This window comes from Protomyctophum bolini (genome assembly GCF_963924005.1).
Source record: "Protomyctophum bolini genome assembly, chromosome: 15".
In the NCBI taxonomy this organism is placed as follows: domain Eukaryota; kingdom Metazoa; phylum Chordata; class Actinopteri; order Myctophiformes; family Myctophidae; genus Protomyctophum; species Protomyctophum bolini.
In genome coordinates, this window is record NC_137876.1 from 26,131,299 (window position 1) to 26,155,814 (window position 24,516).

At 45.1% G+C, this 24,516-nt stretch overlaps 1 protein-coding gene across 1 annotated transcript in view; it reads right to left on the minus strand.

Moving 5' to 3' along the window:
• Positions 1–449: 449 nt before the first annotated feature.
• Positions 450–24,516, minus strand: part of sptbn5 (spectrin, beta, non-erythrocytic 5) — a gene marked incomplete at its 5' end in the record, with an annotated part of 75,981 nt that continues 51,914 nt past the window's right edge. Inside the window, 37 exons of the mRNA XM_080784303.1 lie at positions 450–814; positions 1,267–1,460; positions 1,981–2,094; positions 3,086–3,177; positions 3,998–4,081; positions 4,352–4,420; positions 4,625–5,632; positions 6,617–6,724; positions 7,767–7,943; positions 8,395–8,584; positions 9,210–9,427; positions 9,981–10,136; positions 10,585–10,764; positions 11,419–11,623; positions 11,925–12,121; positions 12,433–12,576; positions 12,760–12,828; positions 14,200–14,386; positions 14,548–14,636; positions 14,756–14,923; positions 15,492–15,632; positions 16,168–16,314; positions 16,439–16,529; positions 16,888–17,060; positions 17,187–17,264; positions 17,648–17,836; positions 18,128–18,290; positions 18,523–18,644; positions 18,729–18,842; positions 19,739–19,853; positions 19,977–20,098; positions 20,263–20,358; positions 20,456–20,647; positions 21,203–21,358; positions 21,586–21,774; positions 23,611–23,715; positions 24,296–24,445. Of these exons, the coding sequence (XP_080640429.1) occupies positions 636–814; positions 1,267–1,460; positions 1,981–2,094; positions 3,086–3,177; positions 3,998–4,081; positions 4,352–4,420; positions 4,625–5,632; positions 6,617–6,724; positions 7,767–7,943; positions 8,395–8,584; positions 9,210–9,427; positions 9,981–10,136; positions 10,585–10,764; positions 11,419–11,623; positions 11,925–12,121; positions 12,433–12,576; positions 12,760–12,828; positions 14,200–14,386; positions 14,548–14,636; positions 14,756–14,923; positions 15,492–15,632; positions 16,168–16,314; positions 16,439–16,529; positions 16,888–17,060; positions 17,187–17,264; positions 17,648–17,836; positions 18,128–18,290; positions 18,523–18,644; positions 18,729–18,842; positions 19,739–19,853; positions 19,977–20,098; positions 20,263–20,358; positions 20,456–20,647; positions 21,203–21,358; positions 21,586–21,774; positions 23,611–23,715; positions 24,296–24,445 (6,171 nt within the window). The 3' untranslated portion in view covers positions 450–635. The remainder of the gene's footprint in view (positions 815–1,266; positions 1,461–1,980; positions 2,095–3,085; positions 3,178–3,997; positions 4,082–4,351; positions 4,421–4,624; positions 5,633–6,616; positions 6,725–7,766; positions 7,944–8,394; positions 8,585–9,209; positions 9,428–9,980; positions 10,137–10,584; positions 10,765–11,418; positions 11,624–11,924; positions 12,122–12,432; positions 12,577–12,759; positions 12,829–14,199; positions 14,387–14,547; positions 14,637–14,755; positions 14,924–15,491; positions 15,633–16,167; positions 16,315–16,438; positions 16,530–16,887; positions 17,061–17,186; positions 17,265–17,647; positions 17,837–18,127; positions 18,291–18,522; positions 18,645–18,728; positions 18,843–19,738; positions 19,854–19,976; positions 20,099–20,262; positions 20,359–20,455; positions 20,648–21,202; positions 21,359–21,585; positions 21,775–23,610; positions 23,716–24,295; positions 24,446–24,516) is intronic.

Consider the following 24,516-nt stretch of genomic DNA (forward strand, 5'->3'; position numbering starts at 1 on the left):
TAACCCGCTACCCAGACAAAACTGTTGATGACAGTTCCACTTCCCCGGAAGAGTGACAGATAACAGAGGACTGTCAACCCGGGGACAGAGAGTGGATCGACGTATATGTGGCGCTCTAAAGCCGTTAGGATAGAGAATCCTAACAACCCCCCGCCAGAGAGGAGGCGGAGATTTGATTTCATTTAATGACATTTTGAGTTGCCGTTTCTGCCAGCGAAATAATAGACAATAAACGGCCCTAGCGGCCCAGTTTCAAACTGCCAGTGTGTTGGTGTCCGCTCAGTGCTCACAATACACACAACATGTAAGACTATGTTGTGTGTATGTAGCAGAGTTCCTGCTACATACAGCCAACCAGTTGTAGAAATGTACAGATTGAGGCTTTGATGAAATGATACACGAAACCATTAGGCTTTGATGGAAGATGGTTCTTCTGAAAATGTTTGCTAAATTGTTCTTCTGAACATGTTTACTAGTCTGACCATTTCAAATACTCCTTAATCGTAAAATGAAATACCCATTATTACAGAGCTTGACTTTAGTAAGCCAAGAGAAAGACATCCTGGGATTCAAAAGACTGAAATCAGCCTGAGAACTTCACGGCCTTGTCAAGGGAATTAAGCACTTTTGTGGCGTTACTTCTTAGAGGAGAAGAACTTCCTTAAGACATTCCTCTTGGACCTGTCCTTGGTGGTGAGGTCATCAGCTCCATGGGGGGGCATGCCCGGTTGAGAGACACCATGGTTGGCAGGGGGAGGTGGAGGAGGGGTTTGCGGTTGAAGACTCTGTGGAAGACTTCTAGACTCCTCGACCCCTTCAGCAATGGACCAAAAGGCACAGAATTAATTAAGAAAGCAGATTGATCAAAACATTTGGCAAAATTACTTTAAAAAGAGCATTCAGTGATTTGGGTAACAAGATGTGCACATGCACGCACTACAGTGCACTACGCACTACACGCACTACACACACTTAATCCATTAAATCAGAGCTCCCAGCGATTTATAGCAGCAGAGCACATTTAGCGACGGACCAGGCGCTATCCCGGATGTAGCTGAAGTAGCGGACTCAAGTTTAATTTCACTCTCTCTCTCTCTCTCCTCGCCTTCTTCGCTGGCTTTGGGGCCTTGGCTAGCCCCTCTCGGGACCCCCTGGGTCAGCTCAAAACCAAAAGAAATCTCCATGAGGTGTAATTGATAGAAAATAAGCAATTTCTTGGGTGAACTATCCCTTTTAAAGGTTTAGAACCAAGTCTCAGTGATTTACCTGTGTGCCTCTCCTCTCCCCCCTCAGAGTAGCGGTGGAGGTTGTAGTAGGTATGGGGGGGTTTGGGAGGTGGCTCTCTCTCCGTAGATGTCTGTCTCTGCTGTCCATCAGCCCTGTCCAAAGGTTTGGTCAAAACAGGATCTTCCACCACCTCAGAGAGCTTCTCAGAGCTCAGGTTGACAGATGACGCTCTTCTAAAGAAACAGAGATGACCAGCTGAAAGGGCTTCTATTGACAATAAAAGATGCTGGCCTAAAGCTCTCTAGACTAGAGAAGAGGTGATAAGCTCAGGTAACGGGGACCTAGACCAGACCGCTATACGTCTGACAGCTGGAACAGAAAACCAGCAATAATATATCTGGGTCCCAAGGTTGATAATCAGTGCTCTGCTTCGTCAAATTTGGCTCAGTGGAGGATCGTGTTGAGTACCTGAGAACAATTATAATCGTGAAATGTACAATATTGTAAAATTGTACAATTTCTTTCTTTTCCTAGATCAAGTCCCTGTAACTGTTTCTTAACCTTCATTGGTGAACTATTGTGTGTTCGCACGTTGCTGTGTAGGCCTAAGTGTATTTGGATGGGACGGATCCCAGGAAGAATAGGGAATATATAATATAGTAATATAACCACTCTTATATTAGGGACCCTTCTCTAGAATCTGTCATAAGGCTGTGTGGAAAAGAGGAAAAGTGTTCTGATCAGTTCAGTTACCCAGAGTCATCCGAGTCTGTACTGTTCTGGGAACAGCTCTGCAGCTCTCCAACCCAGCTCAGCTGCAGGTCTCTGTTGGGAGCGGCAAACAGGTACTGGCTTCCATCCTCCAGACTGAATGTTCATATGGAGAATAATGGATTCATATATATCATAAATTCAGTACAGAATTTAACACATTTATCCAAATTCTACTTGTTGTTCACTAAGCAGTGGTTCCCAAATGCTTTAGCTCAAGACGACGCTTGCCCGGGAAAATAGAAGATCTACAAGCTCACCACGCATCACTGCATGAGCTTGTACATCTACTGTTTTCACTACTTCTAATGGCTGCCAGGATTGATTAATCTATTTATTGCGCATTGCCAAGGTTTTCCGCTTGCAACCCTTATTTTGAAGAGCCAAATATTACGATGACATAATGCTGTGTGTGGTGTCTTGACCGATTGTTGTTCTCTCGCTGTACTAGGAAACGGGAAAAAAACAGGGATATTTAGCAACCCATAGAAATGGGTCATGTGTCCCGAGTCCCGACCAGGGGGGCAGTCAGACAGATATTTTGTGAAGCCACTAAGGAAATGAAAGTTCATATAATGGCCTGTTGTGGCGCTGTCACTGGACCCAGAAAAACCCATAGCCTTATAGAAGTCCATGTATTTGGGCCCAACTTCACCTAGACTGTATTACATTAATAAACATGGTCATGAATACTTTTTGCTTCCAGTCACTAGTTTAAAGTCTCATTTCTAATGTCATAATATTCTTTTTGGAAAATTATGGTCCCATTTATTAAAAAAATGTTGTGCATGTTCTGAGGGGCGTGGCTACCGTTATAGTCTATGAACGGGATCCCCCACCCACTCGAGTCAAAATAAAAACCAACGAAGAAGAAGGGGGGAAGCCCCGCCTCATTGTCTGGGCCAGCCAATGGGCCAGCTGGGCCAAAACGGATCTAGAAAGATGGCGACTTCCATTGCAAGGACTGACAGGCTTCATTTTACGTTCATGTTAGACCCGCGGAACGCTTTGTCCATATTTCTTACAGTCTATGGTCCCGACCCACTGTTTGGGAAACAGTGGTCCTAATTAACTCCTAACGACTTACATCAGCTTCAATGTGTGGTCCTTCCTGCGGTAGTATGGGTTCTCCCTACACACTGCTCCCAGCATGCTGATTGGAGGCCATCTAGAGGTCTTCTGTGGTATTACATTTCAGCACACATTTTCATTCATAAGATGAAACAACTAAATTCAAGTTACTTGCTTGTATAAAGACCTGTAGTTGAAACAACAGTATGAAAATGGAGATATATTAGTATTTAAAGGTAGAGTAGAGTAAGTATTAAATAGCTCTATGGTCTGATGACACTCATAGACTGTTAAGTAACAGGACAGGGGTCTCCTTGTCTCTGCAGCTGTTTTGTAAACAGAAAACACGTCAGGATTGGACACGTACAGCCTTACACAGGATAAACACGTGAAATTGGAAGTGATGACACAAGGAAATGAGCATACAAAAATTGGAACGGTAACACTATAAAATAAGCTGATAAATGGGTACTCTCTCCTGATTGGCACCTCAGAGCTGGAGAGACAGGGAGAAAGGGTTGAAAACCACTGCTCTATAGCCCCCTCCTCACCACCAATACAAACTGACTGCAAAAATAACCTTAATAATAGAGAAAATACATCATAAATTAATACTGAAACCAGATATAATCATTACGTTTATGCATGCACCAAGTACTATGTAAAGTTTGTAGACTCTTCATTTCCATTTTCCAGCCTTGTAGTTGCAATTTATTATTTTTTAATAATTTGGGGACCCCCCCAAAATAATTTGACGACCACCCTGAGGGGTTGCGACCCATAGGTTGAGAACCCCTTCTCTATAGCAATGATTACTATCAGAATATAGTGCTTTTAGAAACAAAACAAAAAAAGCCCTTTTGTTTTCAGCCAAAAATATCACTTACCCTAGCATTAATTAACTCATGTGGTGTCCATATGTACATACCTCTTTTGCAGCCTTTCTGTCTCTGTAGAGACTGAGCGTCTCTCTCTCCAGAACTGCATAAACCGTCTCCCAGTGCTCCGCCCCCTGACAAAACACACCGATTACCCGAGGGCTTACTTTGCTATAGAAGAGATATCACAAAAGAATGAAAAGCTCAATTCATTTGGTTTGCTTTAATTTCCCCCATATAATGTATAATAATAATAATAATAATCCATGATTTCGAGTGACAACTCAATATTATTGAGAGGGAGAACAAAGTTGTGTTGAACTTGTCTCTCCATGATGTAATGTCTGCTGGGGGTGCCTCGGGGCAGTACTGTTTCTGTTGTTCAGACAGACAGACAGACTCACCTTGTTACCTCCCTGTTTGAGTTTGATCTCCAACATCCCGTCCATCCTGACTGCCAGGCCTGCCCTTTCCTACACACACACACACACACACACACACACACACACACACACACACACACACACACACACACACACACACACACGGATGGACAGACGGACGGACGCACGAGGACGGACGGACAGACATACACATGCACAGAATGTCAACATAAGCAATAAGTCTCACCTCAAGTCTCAAGATCAGAAACAAAGACTACCGTATATGTTTCTTACATCAGAGAGACTGGTGTCGTCCTCTGGGATCTCCTCCAACTTCCTCCGCAGCACTGGGGGGGGTGGGGAGGGCTCAGGGGACAGCTCCTCATCCAGCATTGTTACTGGTAGAGGTGGAGATGAAGAATCAGGAAGGTCCTCCCTGATAGGTGGGTCGGTAAAACGTCCCCTCGTCGGAGGTGTGGGCGATTCGGTGGGAGTTGAAAGGCTTTCTGTGATTGGTGGTGGTGGGGGCGGAGGCGCGGTGGGAGCGACAAGCTTTCTGACTGGCGGATGTGAGTCGGGGGAGCCGCAGAGCTTCTCTGACTGGCTAAGTGGCTGAGAGGGGGCGGGATCTGAGGGAAGGGGCAACTGCTGATCGCCGCAGAAGACCTTGGGCTTCGGAGCAACTCTGGGTTTGGCTTTAGGGCTTTCATCTTCATCAGGAGAGGCAGAGGAGAGCACAGGATAAGGTTTGGAGGAGGAGGAGGGGGAGGATGGAAGGGAGGAGGTAGGTTTAGGAGTGAGGCGGGAGGGTGAGGGGTGGCTCTTCCACACCCCCACATCAGGATCCCGTGACTCCTCCTCCCACCTCAGCCTCCTCTCTCTGAAAGAGCCCACGGCAGAAGAGGGAGATGGGCTAGGAGGTGGACTAGGGGAGGTGGCGGGCTGGGCAGCGACTAGCTGTCTCGCTGCTCTCCCAGGCGCCTGCCTTTCTCTCTCTCCGTTCACTCGTCTGTCTGTTCCGGGTGAGTCCACCCGTCTGTCTCTTCGGGCATCCGTGTCCACCTGTCTGTCTTTTCTGGCCTGTTGTTCTACTTGTCTCTCTTTGGGTCCGTCTACCCGTCTGTCTGCTCTAAGCTGTCTGTCTGTCTGCCTGCCGCTGCTGACTCGTCGGACTATGGCGCCGGGGGAGGTGGAAGTGACGCGGGAGGTCTTGAGGTCTGACGGCTTCCTCTTCAGGGAGGAAACGCGGACCACCGCAGCTTCACGCTCCTTGTTTCCACGGAGACCAAGTCTCTTTTCCCGCTGGGATAAAAAAAACAGAATAACGAATAATATCAAAAACAAACATGCAATCATGCAAGAAACTCACTTTGGCATCTGGTGAGAAACGGTTAAAGGGGAATTCTGCAGTATACCCTCCACAACGTCGGCTCGTGCCGTCAAAGAAACGCTGTTTTGACCAAAAATGCCATCTGGGACAAGGAATAGGAGATACAGGCGATTGAAAGAAACGGATAGAATGGATTCTTATGGCGACGACGATCTAAGATGAACGATCCAGTGCTGTGCTAACAACACAGCTAGCTAACCGGCTAACGTAAGTAGCATTATGGCTCGATCGATCAAATGCACTATAAAAGCGCAATTGCCGAAGGGCTACGGCAATGGCGGCAAGTGTTAATATCAAAATTAGGCTTCAATTGCCGAAGGGCTTCGACATTGGCGGCAAGACGGTTAATTAACAAATCAGACAAAAACAAAAACCATTTTCGAGCGTTCTAAGAAGCGATGAATCACTGAGGAGCACTCGGGGTGGAGTTTTCCTTTCTTTCTTTCCGCTTCTTCCAGTGATCAATGGATATATTGTCGTCATGTTACGGTAAGAAAACAGCTAGTCAGGGATTCCCCTTTAACAACTGATGAAGAACGTCTGAGAAGTATACTACTGGACTGTGTTGTGAGTGTCCTACCTGTAGAAGTATACTACTGGACTGTGTTGTGAGTGTCCTACCTGTAGAAGTATACTACTGGACTGTGTTGGGAGTGTCCTACCTGTAGAAGTATACTACTGGACTGTGTTGGGAGTGTCCTACCTGTAGAAGTATACTACTGGACTGTGTTGTGAGTGTCCTACCTGTAGAAGTATACTACTGGACTGTGTTGTGAGTGTCCTACCTGTAGAAGTATACTACTGGACTGTGTTGGGAGTGTCCTACCTGTAGAAGTATACTACTGGACTGTGTTGGGAGTGTCCTACCTGTGTGGACTGTGTTGTGAGTGTCCTACCTGTGTGATCTTCTGTTGCAACGCTGCAAAGCGATCATTCTGGGCTTGGATCATAGCCTCTAGGTCCTCCTGCTTCTTCATCAACTCCATAACGTCAGAAACAGAATCCTGTAGGACCAATGTGACGTCAGCAGTTAGTACCGACCCGTGTTGTTTTAGATCCACAACTTGTTTTTTTTACAAAGACAGATAATGTTCGCGACCTGTGGTCGTCAATCTTTTTTATGTCAAGTGACCCCAAAAATCAATTACCTGTATGGATTCGGCCGCAGATCCCCATCTGAAAACATTTGTGCCAGGGACCCCCATACTAGTTACAAATAGCAGATCTAAAAGCTCTCAATGCGTTGCAATGTGATGCATTGAGAGCTTGCTGATCGGCTATTTTCAAATAGCCATGTATATAGGTTTACAGTGGTTAAACTGATTTTGATTTCAATTTAGCTGGGCACCCCCTGGAACCCCCTCAAGGACCCCTGGGGGTCCCCGGACACACTTTCAGAACCACCAGTACTGTAGTGGCTACTCTGATTGTAGTATAGACCAATGGTTCCCAAACTGGGGGTTCCAAAACAAACGGGCCAATACTGTGTTACAAAACGGGCCAATAGTGCAAACTTTGGAAGCCAATGTTAGCCAATTAGGATGGAATATAAAATATGGACAGATCCGTCTTGATCACATGACTATAGAGATAGATACTGTGTACCGATTTATTTGTGGATTTTTTAACTGAATCTGGAGGAGTAAGTGTTTTACACTCTAGGCCCTAGGGAGTGTGCATGAAAGTTTCACACAGATAGGTGTAAGTATAGGTAAAAATGTGAAAATCTGCCTCTGGTGGTGCAGAACAGGCCGTTCAGGAAAATTCCGGGCAGAAGTTCGTCTTTGGCATCCAGGGAGTGTGTGCGCAAAGTGTGTGTGCAAAGTTGGGCCAACGGTGCCGGAGGTTAGCTGTACACAGATGGACGGACACACACGGACGGACGGAGTGCATAACATACTCTCACCGTAGCCTTCGGTCTGGTGGAGACCAAGTTTTGGTTCTGAGAGGCTAAATGTCATCAAATGGTGGTCCTGTGGCTCAAACACTGAATACATAATGGGACCTTGATATGAAAAGGGTCTATAGAACCAACCAGAGACCCACCCCATAGTCCTCAGATCTCAGGGTGTTCTCGTAGGAGCTGAGCCAGCGCTCCGCCTGCTCCAGCTCTCTCCTCAGCATCATGATCTCCATCTCCTCCTCGTACACCACCCTGGTCTCCTCCCACACCTCCTCCACCCGCTCCTGCAGGTCCTCCAGCTCACACACACGCTCCTCCACCTACGGTACGAAGAGAGGTCAAGAAAATGTCACATTTATGAAATTCTGAAGTGAAAATTCTGTGTACCAGGTACATCAATTATTTTTGTGTTCTCAGATGGGGATCTGCGGCCAATTACAAATACAATACAATTGGGTCTCCTACTGAGGCTGCCGGTCATCAAATTATCAGGAAGGAGACAAGAACAAAAAAAATCACACTTGTGAGGGGCACTCATCATCATCATACATCACATTCCATGCTCAACCAATCAAATCATCACTATGGTAGGTACACAAAGCTGGAGGGGCATAGGATCTCAAAATCTCCATGACTTCAAGGCTTGATGGGGTGAGTAATAATAATAAGTCATTCTTTGGGTGAACTACTCCTTTTAGTACCTGGTAAACCACCTAGACAAAGTAGCATCAATCTAACGTCTTTAGGTAGTGTGTCTGTGAGACATCTCACCTCTTGGCTCATGAAGTTGCCGTCCAGCACCAGCCGACGCCCTTCATCTTTCACGGCCTGCGATTTGTGGAGCTGTCTCTCAATCTGCAGGTGGTACTCATTGTGCTTTTTGATTAGCTGCTCCAGGTCCGTCCCCTCCCCTCCTAGCCCCTCCCTTCTCACCAGAGACAGCATCTCTCTCAGCCAAGACCTGAGACAAAGAGACAACAGATGTCAGTCCATAGATGTCATCTTCGTCTGACGTCTGTCTTTTCCTTTGCATATCTCCAGAACGGTTGATCCACTCAACTTCACACTTGGCAGGTGTGCTATATTGTTGAGAACCCAAGAAAGTGCACAATAGAGTTAAGTAGACCGGATAAGGCCGGGCTCCACTGAGTGCGTTGAGCCCTTTGTCTCCAGAACCAGCCCACTCCGAACTGGTACAGGTATTTCGCTAACATAAAACAATTTATGGACCTAGTGAGACGTAGGAGGCAACAGGAGACAACCCACAGAGCCTAGTCCCTCCATGTGCCAGAAGTGTACCTCCCAGCCCTGGCAGAGTAGTTCTGGAGTAGTTCCAATGGATTGTGTGCCCCTGGTTTTTCCCTAATGGGACTGATTGAGGGTAGCTACTGGGACGTAAGTCGGGACTTGATCACTCCCGGCTGGGTCGCCTGAGTGAGGGGTATGATGTTGCGAGACCCAAAATCCTGTTGACCTCAGGATACATCACTGAGGATACGTCCCAGGTGCATCCATGCGATGTTTTTTTGTTTTGTTAATATAATATAATACAGACCATCATATAATATAATGTAAAGAGAACTTACATGAGTTCAGTCCAGCGGGTCAGGTATCGGTGTACAGCCTCAGCCTGGCCCAGTCTCTCCCGGCGCTGGGAGGCCTTGCCCTGGAGGTTTTCCCACAAGGCATCCACCTCCTCCAGTCTCCCAGTCACAGCAGCTCTGGCCTGGGGCTGCCGTCTGCCCAGTGCCCTGCCCTCCTCTCTGCTCCTGGTCACCTCCTCTGACAGCACAGCCAGATCCCTCTGAACGCACACACGCACACACGCACACACACACACACACACACACACACACACACACACACAGTCACACACACACACACACACAGTCACACACACATACACACACACAGTCACACACACACACACAGTCACACACACACACACACACACACACACACACACACACACACAAAAGATGCATCCTATTGTTTCTATAATTTATTTTATTATTATTATTTTTACATGCAATGTTCTTGGTTCACCTATGAACCTGAGGCACTAACACTGTCTCTCTGCACTAGATGTGTTTACCTTGTAAATGGAGTCTGTCTACTAAATGCCTAAATGGTAATTGTAATAGTAATAAATTGCATGCTATATTCTATTTCCAGAATTCGGAATAAGGGCCTATAGGCCTAATAATCCAGGATCTTTCCCATTTCCACACGTCCCATAGAGGCCAACTAAAGCAATATTTTTCCTACCTCCTGTCAAGGGCTACCATTACCAAAGCACAGTCTTTCCTATAGCTCCACATGCCCAGAGAGCGCTACTTAACCTGGGTGTCTCCTACCTCCAGTGCTTCATGTTGTCTAAGCAGGGTCTGGACAGAGAGCAGATCATGGTCCAGGTCTTCAGAGTCCAGGCCAGCCTCCTTCTCAGTCATTCTGCTCTTCAGCTCATCCATGTCATGGTTGAACTGGTGGACCTCCCTGGCTGCACTGAGGTTCTGAAAACACAGGAAACATTTTATTTGCTCTACATTTAACAGACCCAGAAGTCTTAACAGCACCTTTCCTGTTGTACTGTTAATCATTTGGCTTTCCAAAATTACGTCATGTGGCAGCCAAATCTATGGACTTTAATGTTTGTTTAGGGCAGTAAATGACAAAGTAAGACGTCATCTGGCTGTTATAAATACTTCCCTCGCTGGCTGCGCCCCCTAACTTCAAACGAATATGATCCTTATTTAGCACGGGTTTATAGAGAGCATGCCATGCACTGCAACACAGGTGTTGAGGCAGGATCGCTTAACTGGTTGAGCCACCACCCCAAGCAGGTAACATTAAAACCCATTAAAACCAGGTACAAATGTACAGTAGGTTGTGTGCTGTAAACAGTGAACTGTAGCTACTGTATAGTTCATCTTATTGGGGGATTCCGTGGGTTCTTCTAACCTGCTGTCGGGTCTTGATGGTCTGGTTTATCTCATCCCACAGTGAGCTGAGGTCCAGCAGCTTCCTCTGGACCTCTGGTCTCTGCTGAACGGACCGTCCCAGCTGCTGCACCGACGCCAGGCGGCTCTGACCTAGACCACGCACCTCACACACCACCTCCTCCTGCTTCTTCTGAAGAACCTATAGATTTACACTGCGTTAGTACCGTTAACAGTCTGGGACACGTTGACGTGATGAAAACCTTCTCTGGAAACTAGGTTGTTTCAGTAGCTGTACTGGATCTGGATTCTGGACACGTGAAGGACAGTAGAAATCACTTTACACAGTATAACAGTTAAAAAATAGAAAAAGCAACAAATCTCAAACTTCATAAGTTCATAATGCTAAGACTATTGTCTATCCTTGGTATATGTCTGTCAGTCTGCGGGATGTTCAAAATGATTTTATAAACTTGGTAATTGGGTGGTGCAGGGCGGTACTACCACTGCGGAGACTAGGGGTTTGATACCCGTGTTTGGCAGGAATATGTATTCTGCATCTGTATTCAAATCCAGTTAATGATATTTATAAACTTGTGAACTTGTTACACACCAGGAGCAATGTGAATAAATGAAAAATCAACCTTGGTTAGAGAAAAAAAAACGCTTAATCGTCTTGTTATATTCATATCGTTATATATATGTTTAAATTAATATGAATTAATCAGAGAAAAGAAATGCTCCCAGTGTGTACAGATTTAGAATAAATCATAAATGATGACTACTGGAGTGGCATTACTGTACTTCATGCGACTAAACTATTGTGGTTCTCAATCTCATCCCAGTTCTAGTTTACCTCGACATCCTCCAAATCCTGCCCATAATCCTCTGACCCTGCCAGGCTCTTCCTGGATGTCAGCCATGCTTGTAGTTCTTTAGCTTCTCTCTGGAAGGTGTACAGGCTGATTTGTTCCGCCAGGGCAGCACGTCGAGAGGAGGACAGCTGCAGGAGAGTCTCATAGTGCTCCAGTACCTCAGGCAGAGACTGGCTCACCAGGTGGCTTAGAGACAGCCAGGTAGAAAGACAGGACAATAAAACAGAAATAGAGACTCTAGGATCAACTGAGACAGCGAACCTTACGTCCAAAGTTATGCTTCTCATTTGCTTTTTTGAAAAGTGTAAAACTTAAGGCATTGGTGTCCAAAGTAGAGCTGAAGTTAAGACAAACAAATAACAAAGAACCCATTTTAAATGATTTGTCATGGACATAATTTGAATGAGTTTCACCAATGACCTATGTTCCTCAGGGAATTTAAAGGCCTAAGTAAGTAAGTAAGTAAGTAAAATAAGTAAGACTCTACCTGTTGGGGTGGTCTAGATGCTGTAGTTTAGCTCCGGTCTCCTGGAGTCTCTCCACCCTCTCTCTCTGGCTCTCCACCTCCACCTCCAGAGTGTCTAACCTCCTCAACAAGCCTTCCGTCGCCTCCTCACTGCGTCCACAGTCCTTGGCCTCCACCGACACCCTCTGCTCCTCCAGCCACAACTCCAGCTCCGATACCTGGGGAGACAAACAGATGATTAAATGATTTTCCTATACAGAGAGAATGGTGAAGCACTTGAATCCTATATACAGTACTTAGTTGGCTGGGATACCCCTCCTTTTCCCCCTCTATACCAAAATGTTTAACCAAAAATAGCTGATCTACAAGCTCACAACACATTGCAATGCGACACCTTGATTGTAGAAAATCTATTTTGGCTATGACATGCCAAGAATAATGGTGCTAGGCTTCATGTGGTTAAGACAGCTGGTTGGTTGTAGATATAGACAAGTAAGTAAGTAGGTCAGTTGAGCAATGAAAGTGGTACCTCGGCTAGGAAGGTGTGTATACTGAGGGCCTCCTGTAGGAGTCTTCCTCTAGTCTCGGTTCCTCTCTTGAGCTCTTCGTGAAGCTCTCTGAGCTCCGATAGGCTGTCGCTGATCTCATGGGACGCAAAGTGGCGGCCTCTCACCTGGGATTCAAACCACAGCACAACAGAGGGACAACAGATCACAGGGAAAGTCTCACGTTATTATCTCTAGCAATTCATCACCCTGTCACAATTCCGAGCCTTGTTATCAGGAAAAATATGACAATGGTTCTGTAAACGTAACCTGGAGATATAAAACAAAACATCAGAGAGCAGGTCCCCTACCAAGTTCTGTCCTGCCTCCTGGACTGTCTGGACCAATGGGGCATGGCTAGAGAGCTCCTGCATTACAGCCTGAGAAAAACAGAATGGACAACACAGATTTTTATTATTTGATCTGTCCTCATAGCTCTCTCTCTCTCTCTCTTATTTTGTACAATCCTATATTAAAGATGATGGGTCGACTGCATAATTCACAAACATCCAGACTTGCGAGGCATACAGCTGCTCAGATCCACACCAAACTTGGCACAAACATCGTTCAGCGGACTGCCATCAGAATAGCTATACCAGTGGCCACATGTGTCCCCCAAATAATAATAATAATAATAATAATAATAATAATAATAATAATAATAATAATAATAATAATAGTAACTAGAACTGCACTCTGCCGAGTGCATACTTGCTTGTTGCACACTAGTAGGCCATAAATGGCCAACTAGTGCGCAAGAAAAGCGCGCAAGTACTTTCGACCGCTGTAAACTGTCACATCTCAGTATCTCTGTTAAGGAACGTTTGAAATGTATAATCATTAGGTGTAACTATTTGCTACTAGTGCGCAATTTGATGCGTATGCAAAAAAAACAGCAAATCTGTGCCTGGTTTGCTGGGACCAGATTACACAAATTACCATATTTCTTACGTCATCATTGAGAGCTAGTCATACATTACACACCACGTACTCTGGTCCCAGCAGATCAGGCACAATTTGCTATTTTATTTTGACTGATTATGTATATAATATACGTATGATTATATACTATATAGAGTATGTAGTTGTAATTTGATTAGCAGTATACTGTGGTTACTTTGTGCCAAAACGTGACAGCCGTCAACCATTTGATGGGTATGCAGATTACACAAATGACCATTTTTCTTACGTCGTCATTGAGAGCTAGTCATACATATACACACTCTGGTCCCAGCAGATCAGGCACAATTTGCTATTTTATTTTTACTGATTATGTGTATAGTATACGTCTGCCATGAAAATAGTGAAGAGAGACATAATCGGGGAGAGAGAGTTGGGATGTGGCATGCAGCAGAGGATCACCGGCCTCGAGAATCGAACCCTGGACTTCCTGTCCTTTACCTATAAACAGATCGGGGTAGGATATTCAACTAATCAGAAAACAGACCTGAATTTCAACAGCCACATTAACCCAGTTACAACGTCAGCCTACTATCACTTTAAGAAATTATGTCCCGGCAAGATTTGGAAGAATGTGTCCATGCGTTTATCTTCAGTAGACTTGACTACTGTAACAGTGTCTTTACAGGTCTGGTAACTGCAGTTCATTGAGAACATGCTCTGCTGCTTCTTACCAACACCAAGAAAGTGGATCATATCACTCCAGTTCTTTACAATGGCTCGCTATCTATCTACAAAAAGAAAATGTTTTTCTTTTTCTTTCCAAAATACTACTGTTGGTAAAACAATACCTGGTGTTTTTTGACCATCTGTTGAGTAGTGGTCAGACTGTTTCCCAGTTCTTTACTGGTGGTATTCTGCAGCCTGTCAGTCATCCAGTTCAGCTCCTCCCCTAGGTCTCTGTAGAAGTGGAACAGCAGCTGCCAGGCCTCCAGGGTCTCCCTGCGACTCTGCAGGGGCTCAGACAGACCATTGTACCTGGGAGAGAAACATGAGATTGTTTAATATTGCAGTGTTCCCTAGAGCAGTGGTTTTCAACCTTTTTCATGTTTTGTTTTTAAAATCTGACCTTGTATAGCCCTTTAGTTGACCATTGGAACTTGTCTATGGTTTGTAATATTGTTGATGGTTTCGTTTACCTGCTGATGGTGTGCGTTACTCGTCTCTGGATCTCTTCAGCCAGGAAATTTCCCTCAGACAGGAAGTTCTTAGAAGTCTCCATTAGACCCTATAATGAAAATCATCAAAAACCAAATGAATCTTCAAAAAACCAAATGAATGTCATTACCTAGGTACAGTAGGTACAGTAGCTGGAAGAATAGAAAACACCTTGTGCTCTACATGTACCTGTATTCTGTCTCGGTGTCCATCAACTTCTTCCTCCAATCCCTGCAGCGCTTTCAGCAGCCGACTAACAGACGGTATGTCGCTTCCACAGTCCTCACTGGCCAGTTCCTTCTCCACAGACCCCACCCACTGCTCCATGTCATCCAGTGAACGCTGGAACTGCAGCCCCTGGAGACAGAAATGGGATGATGAGTGATGACTGGATATCTTGGGTATTTCATAGTTTTTAACACAGAGTAGAATCGAAGAATAAACTTTGATTGTAGCGTAGCGCCATATTGGAAGTATGTAATGTCAGCCGGTCATATTATTATGACCGGCTGTTGTTAGAAACAAAACCTATTCTATGAGTAAAACGATTATATGATAATTGATAATGCTCTACTACTGTAAACGATTCCTGAGAGTATGATAAAAAACGTAACGACGGATTTTGCCTGGAGATGTTGAGGTTCTCAATTGCCAGCTCGGAGAAAAGATTCTATAAGACCTGGGGCCCGTTTCTGGCATTCTACCACAACACACAAACTGCATAGTGTGCCGGGCCCATGCTTCAGCTAACACCATACCACAATACATCTAAAAATCTGTACTTTATCTACTAAGATAATTTTTCCTGATTATATAATTAAGAATAAGAAGATTTTGAAAAGAAAGAAAAACACGGTGTGCGAAATCTAGAAGCAAATATTGAGGCATGACGCGTGTGCATGTTTGTGTGTTTCTGTGTGTGTACCTGGTAGGCCTGCTGTAGTCGTGTTTTCTTGTCCTTACAGTTGTTGAAGAGCGTGTCCCAGCAGTCGGTCAGCTCTCTCAGACTACACTTTACCTTCTCCTCGGCAGAAACAGAGCCGCTGGACAACAGCCTCTGTCCCTCCTACGTGACAGACAACATGCAACATGTGATGTAACACATACAGTACGCACGTGTTGTACAATTAAGTAACACTATGAAAAAAACAGCACATAGAACACACAACACACGGTTGCAGAAGAAAAAATGCTGGAGCAGCTCGGACAGTTCAAGCCTTTTTATTCAGGTGCTAGTATAAATAATAATGATTAAGTCAGTGGTTATAATTTATACTAGCACCTGAATAAAGAACTTTTACTAAGGCGCGTTGGTAGACTCCCTTTAGTTTGTACACAACACAAGGCCAATCCCAATTCAGGGGATAGACACTAAAAAGTGTCTGACTATTGTCTAGACTAGACAAGATTAAGGTGTCTTGGCCAGTCAGGGGTAGAGTGGCCGGATGGTAACCGCAAGGTTGCCAGTTCGAACCCGGGCTCCCCCAGAGTTAGTGTCGATCTATGTAAAGCGCCTTGGATAAAGGCGCTATATATAAATTGACCATTTACTGTAATAGATAAAGACACGCGCACTCACACACACTACTGCTAGACCCTACCTTATTCAGTGAGTCCACTCTGTCCTGGTTGGCCAGTATCTCCGTCTCAAAGCTCTGATGCTTCAGCAGTTTGGCCTGTAGGTTGGTCGGTTCTCTCCAGCTCTCATCCACGGCCACAGCGTTACGCTCCGTCAACCACACACACACCTGCAGGAATCAGACAGGAAACTTGAAGAGAAACTGTTCATAAGCTGGCTATCTAACTGAGTACAGTACCTCATAGCTGTCTAACTGTCTACCAGTAGAGCAGAGTATAGACAGAGTACAGTACCTCATAGCTGCTGGACAGAAACCTTTGTAGCTCCAGGGCCTCATCCAGAGCTCTCCGACGAGATTTGCACTGCCCCATTAGTCTGTCCCTCCTGCACACACACACACACACACACACACACACACACACACACACACACACACACACACAGTATGGCATTAGTTTGGAAACAGACTATTTGTTTTATTAGCCCAGTAAGGCTACATACAGTACATACAGTGTGTGTCTGTCTGTAATTGGTAGTCAGGTTGTGTCTCTGGCTCTCCGTGTCAGTAACTAGTTGCGAGGCTGTGTCAGTCTGTCACTAACTAATAGTCAGGTTGTATGAGTATATCAGTTTACTAGCAGTGTGAGAGTGTGTGTGTGTGTGTGTGTGTGTGTGTGTGTGTGTGTGTGTGTGTGTGTGTGTGTGTGTGTGTGTGTGTGTGTGTGTGTGTGTGTGTCGCTACCTGGTACAGAGTGCACTGGTCTTGCTGGTGATGTTCTCTCTGTCGTAGTGCTTCTGTTGGACCATGTTCTGGGCCAGGACCTCCAGCTGGTCCAACTGCCGGACCTGGTTCTCCAGAAGCTCCTCGAACTGAACCTGCTGCCTCTGGAACTGTTCCACTTCAGATACAGAAGTCTGGAGGAGGAGGAGGAGGAGGAGGAGGAGGAGGAGGAGGAGGAGGGGGAGGAAGAGGTGAGGAGGTCAATAAAGTAGTGTGGACATGGAATACAAAGGTAGATGAAAGCGGTCAAAGGTTCTTACCCCCAGCTCCTGGCTGTCCAGCAGGGCTTCCCTGTTGATGAACCAGCTCTCAATCTGCTCAACGGCACACAGGAATGACTAGAGAGGAGAGGAGAAGAGAAGAGAAGAGAAGAGAAGAGAAGAGAAGAGAAGAGAAGAGAAGAGAAGAGAAGAGAAGAGAAGAGAAGAGAAGAGAAGAGAAGAGAAGAGAAGAGAAGAGAAGAGAAGAGAAGAGAAGAGAAGAGAAGAGAAGAGAAGAGAAGAGAAGAGAAGAGAAGAGAAGAGAAGAGAAGAGAAGAGAAGAGAAGAGAAGAGAAGAGAAGAGAAGAGAAGAATACATGATACAAACTTCACGTACATGTTAACATATCACATACTGTACCAAGATACTGTTCTATTGTCTAAGACACATTTCTTCCTCGGGAGACTAATAAAGTATACAATACAAAAAAATTGTAGAATTATAACACATTTGACCCTACCTGCAGGTTACGGGCCTGCTCCAGAGTGGTCTTGCGTTTTGTCCAGGCTTGGGTCAGTCCAGTTCTGGCCTCGTCCAGTTGGGTTAGAGCCTTCTGGATGTCTGACTTAAAACTGTGATCCGAGCGAACCAGGGACTGCCCAAAGTCCCTCACGGAGTCCATACGTTCTCCCCGAGCATCTATCTCTGTCTGCACACCAAGACGTACAAACACAGAAGATAATTCACATAAAAACAAGTTTAAATGAAGTACCCTGTGTGGGTTGAAGGTGTCATGAGAGCGGCTGGTCCAGTTCTGTAAACCTTTAGACAGATTCAGATAACATTGACAGAGAACAGTACATATGAAGACGTCCAAGAGAATTGTCAGTTAATAAAGGTCAAAAGTATTATAGCCTAAAAAGGTTTGAACAAGTTATGAAACGTTAAGGAGCACATGAGATGTTAGAGCTGATAATTACAGTATATGTTCCGTTATCACCTTCCAGTCTTGGTGTTCCACTAGCAGTTTGTCAGCCTCGGTCCTTGACTTAGGAAGACCTTTCTCCTTCATCTCGCGTCCCTGTTTCACACTCCAATCTTGGAGGAGGCGCTGGTTAGCTTTAAACAGCTGCAGCTCATGGGCTCCCTGTAGTCTCTCCTTCCTAAAAACAACATTTCCCATAAGCCCATCTGGTGCTTTCAAAACTTACTGTAGAAAGAAGGCAACTTTTTTTTGGGCAACTTTGCATAGTTAAGCTATAGGCCTATAGTAAACACCCTCCGGTGAATACATTTTGTGACAGAGTAAGATACATACATGTGAATTGCAATCATAAATTGTACAATGTCCTCATTATAATATATTAGTTCAATAATCGTCATCATGGCGCTGACCTGAGTTTGACCTCCTGGTCCAGTGTCTTCAGTGCTGTTTTGACTTCCTTCTGTTTGTCTCTCAGTCTTGAAGACAGGTCCGTCCCAGCCTTCAGTGTGTCACTGGCCTGTTTGTCCAGAACCTGTTTTGTCCACAACATATCCTGGTCACGGGCAGTCTATAAAACCCACATGAGGTTTCAAAATCGAGTGGAGCTCGGCCTCACCTTTGACCTTTGATGGATGACTCCGGCCTCTCTCTCTGTCTCCTGGTGTCGTCTGATCAGGTTCTCTACACTGTCCACGTCACAGCCACAGTCCTCCACCTGGCACAACAGGAGCTGGACACAGAGAGAGAGAGAGATCATCATCATCATCATCATCATCAACAACAACAACAACAACAACAACAACAACAACAACACATTTTCAGTGGTCAGAGAGAGACAGACAGAAGAAGGGGACAGTGTAGGGAAGAGAGAAAGTAGGAGAGCTGAAAATGAGACAATGTAGGAGCGACAGACAGAAGGAAAGCTGAGGAGACAGGTGTATAGATAGAGACAGAGTAGACAGACGGTAGGAAACTGAGAAAGAGACAGTGTAGGAGTTTGAGTTGAAAACAGAACAGCCTTGCTGGAGACAATGTGGCCACAAGGAAGCGGGCCACGCTCATATTTTCTGGTCTTGTCCTAAAATTCAGAAATACTGGCAGGATATTCATTCCACTTTGGAGACCATTCTGTGTTTTGAGATACCTCTGTCTGTTTCTTTTCTACTGTTGGGAAATATCCCTGAAGATTTTCTAACACATGATAAATATTTAATCAAGATCCTCTTAGCATCAAGTAAAAAAGCAATCACACGACGCTGGTACCAACAGGACCCACCAACGAAAGATCAATGGATGGACATTATTGAGGAACTGTATTCTATGGAAAAACTAACATTCATACTGAGACTAAATTCTATAAAAAATGGGAAAAGTGGAATCTCTTCTCAGCCTAGTGATATTGCAATAGAATTTCATTGAATGTTTATTGTAATATGAAAAATGCAGCCTTTTTTCTTTTACTTTTTGTCCTTTTTCTTTTCTTTTTCTTTCCCGTATTGTCTTGTTAGTTGTTTTTTTGTTTGTGTCTGTTCTTCCTTCAATAAAAATTAAGTGAAAAAAAGAAAAAAGATTAAGGAGAGATACACAGTAGGGAATTTGACAGACTGTAGGGAAGCAGGGGCAGACCTTCTCGTTCGCTCTGTCTCGGACTTCCTCCAGGTCTCTGACCAGGGAGTGCACCTCCAGCGCCCCCTGCAGTTTCTTCTTATAACTGCTCAAGTCTCCATGGAACTTACTCCACCTGGAGGAGAGTAGTGGATATGTAAAATCTAAAAACTTGAAATTGTGTGTCTCCGTGCGTGCGTGCGTGCGTGCGTGCGTGCGTGCGTGCGTGCGTGCGTGCGTGCGTGCGTGCGTGTGCTACCTGTCATTGAGCTGTTGTCTTCTCTTCCGGACAGTGTTCAGTTCATTAGTGTTTTGTGTGTTCTCCAGTCTTCCGGCCAGTCTGTTGATAGCTGTGATGTGAGCGTCATCCACTGTCACCTCCTACAGTAGAGAGAGACACCATCATCATCATCTTTACCATTGACCCAGACTCCTGTGTGGTTCTGTTGTGTTGTGTTTATGAGGTTCTGTTTGTGTGGTTGTGTGTTTAGTGAGAATCAATGGCAACCTGTAGTCATGTGTTGTGTTGTGTTTTCTGGTCTCACCCCTGACGCGGCTCCTCTGAACTCACTGAGTTTCTTCAACAGCTGGACTCCATGTTCATAATCAGTCCCCACATCTCCGACATTCACCATCACCTCCTGAACACACACACACACGAATGAAGACTTCTTGAGTCTTTTTTTACGTCTGTCTGTCTGTCTGTCTGTCTGTCCCTACAGCTGTCGCTGGCTTTACCTTCTGTCTGATCCATGTCTCCACCTCTTCAACTTTCTGCAGAAACTCCAGGAAGTTTCTGTTGTGTTCCAGGAGCTTGCCGCGGTCGCCCACGGCGACCTTCAACTCCTCCCACCGTCTCTCCAGGGCTGCCACGCTCCTCCGCACCTCCTCACGGCGCGAGTGCTGGAGGGACACCAGCTCCTCACCCGCCTGGTGGAGAGAGAGAGAGAGAGAGAGAGATTTGCATATAATTGGAATATTTTGGAGCATTGGGCAGTAATTATACAGCGCTGAGGAGAAGTTAACGGTTCAATATATTTTCTGTTTCCTCTCCTTTCCACTCTTCTCCTCTCCTGTATGTCACCTCCTCTAGTCTATACCCTAACCTCCTCGTGTACCATCTCATGTCTTCACCTCCACACTCTACTCCTCCCTTCCCCCTTCATCTCCTGTTCTAGCCTGGAAACCAGACGAATCTGCCACAGGAAGAGTTTGAATTACATTTCACTCACCCCAGAGTTGTGGGTGACCAATCAGAGTTGATTTTGAATCAGAGATTCAAAGTGAGATATTTTTGCTGTGGCTGAATCTGTTCGTAACCGCCCCTTGGAAATAAATCTTCCACACCGAAGTTCCAGACTAAGATCTACGCAGTGATATTAGTCTGGCCATGCCAGGCTACTCCTGTTCTCTGCACTCGTCCCATCCCTTGCGTCCCTGTCAGTCCCTCTCCAGACACCTCTTCCTGTCCCCATGCAGTCTTACCAGCAGAACAGAGGCGATGGTGTCGCGGTGAGCCAATATCTCAGCCTCAAACACCTGGTGTTTCTGCAGCAGCTTCATCTTGGTGCGCAGATCACTGAGGTCGGCTTTGCTGTCCTCTGACAGCTTCTGTTTCCTGTCTGAAACCCACGCTTCAGCCTGAAGAAACACAGACAGACCCAGAGAGAGACAGGCAGGGAACGAGTCAGATGGTCAGTCAGTCAGTCAGTCAGTCAGTCATTTAGTTAGTTGGTTAATTTTATTAGCTAGCCATTGACTTCAGTCAATCGACCAGTCAGTTAATTATTGGCTAGTAAGGGTTTGGGTTAGATTGAGAGTCGGTGAGCAGCTTGTTGCTTACTTCCGGTCAGTTAGTTCATAGTTACCTCTGCGACATCGCGGTTGAACATACACAGCAGTTTGGAGAGTTGCAGTTCTTCCCTGCGCTTGACGGACAGCTCCCTGATCCTATCACGTCTCTGGAGGAGGGTCCGCAGCTTGTCCTGGATCTGGCCCGTCTTGTCTCGGCTGAGCTTCCTCTTCAGTCTGTCCGCCAGCTCTCTGAGAGAGGACAGCTGGACAGAGAGACACACAGGCCTGTCACAATCAGTGGTGTAGAGTAACTAAGTAGTCAAAGTACTCTAAAGTATATACTGTATAGTACAAGGTCAATACGCATCGCAAAGCGATGTGTTGTGAGCTTGTAGATCTGCTATTTTAAATTACTTTTATACATTTTGTACATTCTGCTTTAAATGTAGGTACTTTAAGTATATATTTATGCCAATAGTTTTATACTTTTACTGAAGAGAATTTTGATTACCAGACCTTTACTTACTGTTCTACATTTAAGTATTGATATACTTTTACTTAAGAAACAAATGTCAGTACTTCTTCCACCACTGTAAATAATTAATAATAATGGATTCTATGTGCACTTTACATTTGTGAAAATCTCAAAGAAGAATCATCACACCATTAAAAACATTAATAAACCAGCAAAGCTAAAAAGGTATGTCTTTAGTCCTCTGACGAGAGACAGCGAGATCAATTCGTGGCGGTGACGACTCGCCACGACCTATTTTTTTACGCCATGACGTATTCTTCATTATCCGCCATGGCAGAACAAAATCCGCCGTGGCGAGTACAGAATCCGCCTTGGCGGCGACTCGCCACGACCTATTTTTTTTCGCCATGACGTATTCTTCATTATCCGCCATGGCAGAACAGAATCCGTGGCGAGTACAGAATCCGCCATTGTTTATTTTTTTTTTGCGTGCCGTGGTGCAGGTTTTATTGTCCTAGTATTACTATTCTCGGAATTATTTCATCCTCTTGTAGCGTAACGGTTAGCGCTCTCGCCCCTATAGTCAAGGCACTGTGCCGGGCCAGGTTCGATTCTTGCAAAAAACAAACTTTTTTTTTTTAAAGTTATTTTTTTACCCGTACATACAGTGTGTGTGCGTGCGTGCGTATACAGTGTGCGTGCGTGTATGCGTGCGTGCGTATACAGTGTGTGTGTGTGTGTGTGTGCGTGCGTGCTTCATCGTATTTATTATTATTATTATTATTATTAATATGCAGGTAATAATAATAAATACGATGAAGCACGCACGCACGCATATACAGTGTGTGTGCGTGCGTGCGTATACAGTGTGTGTGCGTGCGTGCTTCATCGTATTTATTATTATTATTATTATTATTAATATGCAGGTAATAATAATAAATACGATGAAGCACGCACGCACGCACGCACACACACACTGTATACGCACGCATACACGCACGCACACTGTATACGCACGCACGCACACACACTGTATGTACGGGTAAAAAAATAACTTTAAAAAAAAAAAGTTTGTTTTTTGCAAGAATCGAACCTGGCCCGGCACAGTGCCTTGACTATAGGGGCGAGAGCGCTAACCGTTACGCTACAAGAGGATGAAATAATTCCGAGAATAGTAATACTAGGACAATAAAACCTGCACCACGGCACGCAAAAAAAAATAAACAATGGCGGATTCTGTACTCGCCACGGATTCTGTTCTGCCATGGCGGATAATGAAGAATACGTCATGGCGTAAAAAAATAGGTCGTGGCGAGTCGTCGCCACGGCGGATTCTGTACTCGCCACGGCGGATTTTGTTCTGCCATGGCGGATAATGAAGAATACGTCATGGCGTAAAAAAATAGGTCGTGGCGAGTCGTCACCGCCACGAATTGATCTCGCTCCACCTGACTCCTCTCTTAATTAAAAGAGTCAATCGACTGTGGCGCTGTCAGGTGTGCAGGGAGGGAGATCCACAGTTCGGGGGCGGTCTGACAATTAGAACATAATATGTGTATTACAGGTATGGCACACGACATCACATCAGGTCTATGGTGTAGTCGGGCAGTTGAGGCGGTCAGACCTTGTCATCCTGAGAGCCGATCAGTTTCTCAAAGGCTTCATGTCGTTTGATCAATCCCTCCGTCTCATCTACTGTACTGCCCAAAGCACTGCTCTGTAACTGAATCTACACAAGCACGCGCACAAACACGCACACACGCACACACAGAGGTCTGATCAGATGACTATATACAAGGTTCAAGGTGTTTAATTGTTACGTACAGTACGTACATGTAATAAGCTGTAGTAGCATTGAAGGTACAGTCGTGCCGTTGCTGTCGTGCTGGTTTATACTGTAACAACTAGGGTTGTCCCGATCCGATCACGTGATCGGAAATTGGGGCCGATCGCGTCATTTGTCAATCGGATCGGGAACAAGAAAATGTGATCGGGACATCCCTAGTATCAACATTATATCCATATCATGATATTAGACTGGATATTGTCTGTGATTTTGGATATTGTACTATTGTGATATGGTGTTCGATGAAAATAGAAATATCGGATCGGGAAAAATCGTTATAGGCTCAAAATCAAATGATCAGAATTGGATCGGAAGGAAAAAAAACGTGATCGGAGCATCCCTAGTAACAACCTGATAGACAAGCTCTGATGCGTAAGGCTATCATGAGATCCGCTGAGAATTGACGCTGTTAACATGTTCATGTACAGTAGTACAGTGCATTGTACGAACGCACGGTGTGTACCTGCTGTGCGTTGCTGATCTTCTCCATACTGCTAATGTCTCGGTAGAACACCTGTTCCAGGTGTGTGGTTTCTAACCAGCTGTGTTTTTTGTCCCATTCCTCCTCGAACTTTTCTCTCTCCGTGTGAAGAGATCTCAGCTTCTCCGTTACCTGATAGGAAAAACAAAACAAAAAAACATTCAGTACATCTCCTCTCCTCTAATGTCCTCTTCCTGTCGCCT